Source organism: Nicotiana sylvestris, chromosome 9 (assembly GCF_000393655.2).
Source record: "Nicotiana sylvestris chromosome 9, ASM39365v2, whole genome shotgun sequence".
Classification (NCBI taxonomy): domain Eukaryota; kingdom Viridiplantae; phylum Streptophyta; class Magnoliopsida; order Solanales; family Solanaceae; genus Nicotiana; species Nicotiana sylvestris.
Window position 1 is genome coordinate 5,686,523 of NC_091065.1, and position 7,126 is coordinate 5,693,648.

The window sequence follows — 7,126 nt, forward strand, 5'->3', positions numbered from 1 at the left end:
GTATATGTATCTTACGAAACTTTTGCATCATTTCATGTGTTCAATTTTCTAATACATGTCCGATCAAATGGTGCGCCATAAATATACATTACTGTTTCTTGGTTCACTATAGTTAAGTTTTACTTAGAAATTTTTATCCAAAATTTCACGCTCGAGCGTGATTAATTAGGGCCTTGAGATTATCAGAATTTGTAATGTTATTATTATAATGAGATAAATCAGTAGAAGAAGCAATATAGTAAAAATTAGAGTTGAAATATAAATTGACAAGACATGTCATCACGTTCATCTTAATACAATATTTTCGACATGTAGTATAGATTTTTAACTCACAAAAATTTCAATAAAATTTGATATGAAACCTATATTGTTGTCAGTAGTGTTGCCTTCAAGATCATGAGGAATTAGTATGCAACACAAAAAAGGTGGATTTGGAGAAGAAAGCTAAGAAGGGAAAAGAAAAAAAGCACGTCAAGGAACAAGGACAAAAAAAAAGTATAAATACAAATAAGAATAAGAATAAGGAGAAAGAAGCATCTTTTCAACAAGAATATCCATAATGTTGGAAAATGCTATAGATATGGATGTCCATGCTGAGCCCTGTTACATTTATTGTGTAGTAGTCAATTTTCTCACTATTTTACAATAGTGATTCTTCACGTTTCATGTTTATATAAAGAAACATAAAAGTTTTGTAATAAATGGGTAAAAGTACACAATTGAAGAAGAAAAACTTCTTATTTCTATCTTTCTTTCTTGTTTACGTTATAGTAAATCACTTTTATTTTATAACACGTTATCAACACGAAACTCTAATCTTTTTCAAGTAGATTTGAATTTTTATTTCAGAAAATAAAATTTCTAGTCCTCAATTGGATCCAAGATGAATAATAAAGATATATGCGTTTTGGATAGTGCTAAAACTCACACAATACTAAGAGAAAAGAAATATTTTTCTTATTTGATTATGAAAAAGGCTTATATGAATACAATATTAGGTAATACAAAATTAATTGATGGCTCTAGAAAATCGGCTTTACTACTACCTGGTGGAACAATATTTGTTATAAATAATGCCTTGTATTGTAGTAAGTCTCAAAGAAACTTGTTGAGTTTCAAAGCTATTCTCCAAATTAGCTACCATGTAGAGACTGGGTAAGTGATCTTCAAGGGCATCTCCCCGATCCATTCTTCCCAGCGCTCCTCAATCAGATTCATAACTGTTGTTGCTTGTGCAGGAGTAACTGGAGAACTTAAAATTGCAATTGTTGTACTTTCTGAAATTGCATACCTATACAAGGGTTCAAGTTTCGATCGATATTTGCGGATTTGATTATCCCTCTCGAAGGAAAGGTTAAACGCCTTTATATTAATACAATAAAAGCGGGATAGGATGTATACATTAAAAGTTACCTGAATTTTTCTCTGGCTTGTATCATACAAGTATTAGTGTGGTTGAATCACATGCCATAGTAAACAAGAAATTTACTGGTTTTAATGATTTTATCATTTGGCATGACTGATTGGGCCATTCTAGTCCTAATATAATGCGCAAAATAATTGAGAATTCACATGGACACAAATTGAAGAATTATAAGATTCTTCAATCCAAAGAATTCTCTTGTGTCGCTTGTTCTCAAGGAAAATTGATTATTAAACCATCAACAACTAAGGTTGGGATTGAATCCTCTAAATTCTGGAACATATACAGGGTGATATATGTGAGTCCATATACCCTCCATGTGGACCACTCAAGTATTATATGATTTTGATAGATGCATCTACAAGATGGTCACATGTGTGCTTGTTGTCAACTCGCAACATGACATTTGCAGGATTGCTGACTCAAATAACAAGGTTAAGAGCATATTTTCCAGATTATGCAATTAATACAATTCATCTTGATAATGCTAGTAAATGTACATTCCAAGTCTTTAACGACTATTGCATATCAACTGGATAACAATTGAGCATCTGATTGCTCATGTTCATACTCAAAATGGTCTAGTGGAATCAATGATTAAACGTCTCCAATTGATTGCTAAACCAATGTTTATGAGAACAAAATTCTCTATTTTAGTATGGGATCATGCTATTTTACATGCAACAGTACTTGTGCGGATAAGGTCCGCAAGTTATCATAAAGTCCCTCCATTACAATTGGCGTTTGGTCAAGAGTCAAATATTTTTTATTTTAAAATTATTGGTTGTGCGGTATATGTTCCAATTGCTCCACCACAATGCTAGGGAGAGAAAATAAACAATTAAAAAAGGAGATAGATTAGAATGCATTATCACTATCTAATTTGGATCCTCGAACAAATCAATGTGGATAAGAGGTTTAGAAGATAATTTATTTGCAAAGTATTGTAAATCAATTACCAAATGTATTCACTGACCTACTAAGGGTGACTAAGTCACATATTGCAGCTACTAATGATCCAATTCGAGTTGATGTCCCGATAAAACAGTCAACTAATACAAATGAGTCTAAGCCATGCTTGAAACGTGGTAGACCAATCAATTCTAAAGATAAAAATCCTCAAAGAAGGAAAGAAGCAAATGATCAAGGTGACCATAATATAGAGGTAATGGCTCAAGAAGAGCCCCGAGACATAACAATTGATATGACCTCAGGGGAGGTGCAGGTACCTGAAAATGTTGAGAATAAAGAGATCTCAATAAGTTATATCTCTACAGGAAAAAGGTGCAACCGAGATGATATTGTTGTTGATATTATTTTTGCGTATAATGCTGCTGTTGAAATCATGCAACAAGATAATGATCTCAAACCAAAATCTGTCGATGAATACAGACTAAGAAATGACTGGCCAAATTGGAAAGAAGCTATCGAGGCAGAATTAACTTCGCTTGAAAACGTGAAGTCTTCGGACATATAATTTGAACACCTAAAAGTATAAATCCAATAGGGTACAAATGGATTTTTGTGCGAAAATGAAATGACAAAAATAAAGTCGTTAGATATAAAGCGCGACTTGTGGCACAAGGGGTTTCGCAAAGACCTGACATTGATTATATGGAGACATATTCTCCTGTGGTGGACGCTATCACCTTTAGGTATCTCATAAATGTAGCAGTGCATGAAAAACTTGATATGCGTCTAATAAATTTATCATAACCTATTTGTATGGATCATTCGACAACAAAATTTTGATGAAATACTTGAGAGATTTAAAGTGCCTAAGCATATAAAAGTTTTCGTGAACTTAGTTCAATAAAGTTTCCGAAATCCTTATATGAATCAAAACAATCAGGTCGTATGTGGTACAATCGCCTAAGTGAATACCTATTAAAATAAGGGTACAAGAATGATCCAATTTGTCATTGTGTCTTTATAAAAGGTCTGGATCTTAATTTGCTACAATTGCTATGTATGTTGATGATTTAAATATTATTGGAACTCAAGGAGAGCTTCCAAAAGCATTAGACTGTTTGAAAAAAGAATTTGAAATGAAAAATCTTGAAAAGACAAGATTTTGTCTTGGTATACAAATTGAGTATATAAAAGATGAAATATTTGTCCATCAATCAACAGACACTGAAAAAATCTTAAAGCAATTCTATATGGATAAAGCACATCATTGAGTACCCCGATGGTTGTGAGATCACTTTATATAAAGAAAGATCCATTCCTACCTCACGAAAATGATGAAGAGCTTTTTGGTGCCGAAATACCATATCTTAGTGCAATTAGAGCATTAATGTGAATTCTCGACCAGATATAGCTTTCTCAATAAGCTTTTTAGCAAGATTTAGTTCTTCCCCAACACAAAGACGCTAGAATGATATTAAGCAGATATTCAGATACCTCCGAGGGACCATTGATATGGGTGTATTTTATTCAAATGAATCCAAGTCATTATTGATTGGTTATGCAGATACAATATATTTGTTTGATCCTCGTAATTGTAACACTGCTCAAATTTATAAAAGTTTCGAGATACGCTAATTATAGAACTAAATTATTACTATTTTTATTATTTTTATCTTGCCTAAAGTGATATATATATATATATATACAATTAGAGGAATATTAGTAATTTTAATATTGTTAATTATTAAAAGTGAGTATCATTAAGTATTAGTTTAAAAAGAAAAAAAAAAGAAAATAAACAAAAAAAAAAAAATGTGACCTAACCCATAAAGTGGGTTTTCAAAAGGAAAACATAAGGGGTTTAATGCCCTGCACAAAACAGAACACTTTCTGTTTTAAAACACAAGAACAAAATCAAAAGCCTTCTGCGAAACGAAGGCAGTCACAAGTTAATCACACACAGAAAATTTTAGGGTTCTTTACCAATCATTGATTCTTGAACTCAGGTAAGTAAATTTCCTTATTGTCAATTATCGTATAGTGGTAATAGATAAGAATTGAATAGCTAATCCCCTTCTTCCTCCATATCAACAATAAATTTCATATTTAAGTGTAGTACTTTAAAAAAAATTGATTAGAATGCACTGGTTGTTGTAGAAGCGATTGTTTGACTGGTGTCAATTGGACTGGGGCCTACGTATTGGCTCGAGAAGTTTTGAGGTGAGTTGATATAACTCTTTACTAAAGTGGTTTAACTCACAAAAGCACGTATACAAGGTGTTTGATGAATTACTTAAAAGAGTTTATCTTTATTTAATTAGAGCGAGTGAGTACCCATTAATTTAGAATTGTTCTAGCAAAAGTTTAGATGATCTATTATGTATATGTGCTTAAATTTTCAGATTTTTGTGTTATTTTTATATGCTATTTTTATGTTGAAAATTATGAAGAAGAAAGAATCTTTAGAAATATTTTTATATGTTTATTTCATTCTTATGTCATGCTTTACATTTAAGGACACCAATATGAGCATGTACATAATGTTCTATAAAGAAAAGATTTACACTTGAAAAGTCACAAGAAGAAGTTTTAGAAAGAAAAGATTTTTGGGGAGTATCCTTTATTCTGAGAAGGGGTCATCGTCCAGGCCGAGGGTCTTGACCAAGGTGTTGACTACCTGAAACTACTTGTGCCAAAGTAGGGAGCACACGAGTCGAGGGTCTCGTTGCTGAGAATTTACTTAGCCATGCTAAGGTATGATACATGAGCGCTGAGAACCATGAAGCGAGTGACACCTCGTGGATTGGGCCTATTCGATGCTAAGATTCCACCTCAATCAAATAGACAGAGCAATTCTGAGTCCTCAAGAGTGAATGAATTTTTGAAGTTGAGCCCTCCAGTGTTCCATGGTTCTATAGTTGATGAAGATACGATGTTGTGGCTGGAGGGTGTCAAGAAAGCCCTCCGAGTGATGAAAGCATTTGATGATGAAGCTGTAGAGCTAGCTGCTTACCAGCTTAGAGATGTGGTCGGCGCTTGGTTTGAGATGTGGGAAAAGGAAAGAGATGAAAATGATGGTCCGCCTACTTGGGAAAAATTTGAAGAGGCCTTCATGGCTAACTTTATCCCAGAAAAGGATAGGGAAGCTAAGGCTACAGAGTTCGAACAACTCAAGCAAGGGAATAAAAGTGTGCAAGAGTACTACATGGAATTCATAAGGTTAGCTAAGCATGCTCCTCACATGGTTAAGGCTGAAAAAGCAAAGATTTGCAGGTTTGTGGGTGGTTTAGCTTACCACATTAAGTATACGACATCAGCTGCAGCAGTAGGGATGGAAGCCTTCTCCTCTGTTGTGGGATTCACCAAGCACTTAGAGAAAGACAGACAACTAAGGAGAGAAGAAAAAGATCATAACAAGAAAGCCCGTACAACGGGCAGGTTTAATGGTACATCCAGCGGAGGTGGAAGAGATTCCTCTAATAAGGAGTCATTAGCACCAACTCAGTTCAGTCATCAGTCAGGTGGTGGGTCTTCCTTCAGACGTACTCAGAGTAATGGAAATCAGTCTCGCCAGAATCAGAATTTTAGGACATCATCCTCACATAGCCAGAATCATGCTGAGCAACATTCATACCAGCAAAGTCTTTGTGGAACATGTAAGCGGCAACATTCAGGTCAGTGCAAGCTCGGGTTTCATGGTTGCTACCATTGTGGAGACATTGGTCATATAAAGGCCAACTGCCCAAAGTTGCGATGTAATCTCAGTGGTGGACTAACTCGTCCTTCTAGTTCCTCAGCTACTGCAGTTGCACCACCTCAGGCTCGTGGCTCTCATAATCAGATCGGGCATGGAGCAGGCAGAGGTGCAGACCGAGTTACTCAGGGAGGGCGACAACCCCGTTTGTTTGCTACACTTGATCGTCAGAGTGCAGAGGCATCAGGCATCTGCAGAAGTTATTACAGGTATACTTTTAGTCTGCTCACATAATGCTTATGCCATAATGGATCCAGATTCAACATTTTCATATATGACTCCATACTTTGCAATTAACCTCGGACTAGAACCTGAACAACTTAGTGAGCCATTCCTAGTATCTACTCTAGTTGGCAAGTCAGTGAAAGTCACCAGAGTCTATAGAGGTTGTATAGTTTCAGTCCAAGGTCGCAACACCAAAGGCGATCTCATAGAGTTAGAAATGGTGGATTTTGATGTGACCATGGGTATGGATTGGTTGTCTTCCTGCTATGCCATGTTAGACTGTTATGCTAAGATAGTCAGGTTCCAATTTCCAAATGAAGAAATCTTAGAGTGGAAGGGTAGTTCAGCATCACTTGTAGGTAAGTTTATTTCTTACCCTAAGGCACAACGAATGATCGGTAAGGGATGTCTCGCCTATTTGGCTCACATTATTAACCCAGAATCAGAACCACCAGCTCTTCAGTCAGTGCCAATTGTTAGAGAATTTCCAGAAGTTTTCCCAGATGACCTTCCCGGACTTCCTCCCGAAAGAATCATAGACTTCGGCATTGATCTCATGCCAGGCACTCAGCCCATATCTATACCTCCCTTATAGGATGGCTCCAGCAGAACTTAATGAGTTGAGAGAATAGTTGAAAGACCTTCTTGACAAGGGTTTCATCAGACCGAGTGTTTCACCGTGGGGTGCCCCGGTCCTGTTTGTAAAGAAGAAAGATGGGTCTCTCAGAATGTGTGTCGACTATCGGCAGTTGAATAAAGTTACCATTAAAAACAAGTACCCACTACCAAGAATTGATGATTTATTTGATCAA

At 35.6% G+C, this 7,126-nt stretch overlaps 1 protein-coding gene across 1 annotated transcript; it reads left to right on the top strand.

The window, feature by feature from the left end:
• The first annotated feature begins 6,336 nt into the window (after window positions 1-6,336).
• On the top strand, window positions 6,337-6,909 carry LOC138877196 (uncharacterized). The gene has a single exon (XM_070156788.1). It carries the CDS (start codon window positions 6,337-6,339, stop codon window positions 6,907-6,909), a length of 573 nt encoding a protein of 190 aa, XP_070012889.1.
• Window positions 6,910-7,126: the final 217 nt, after the last annotated feature.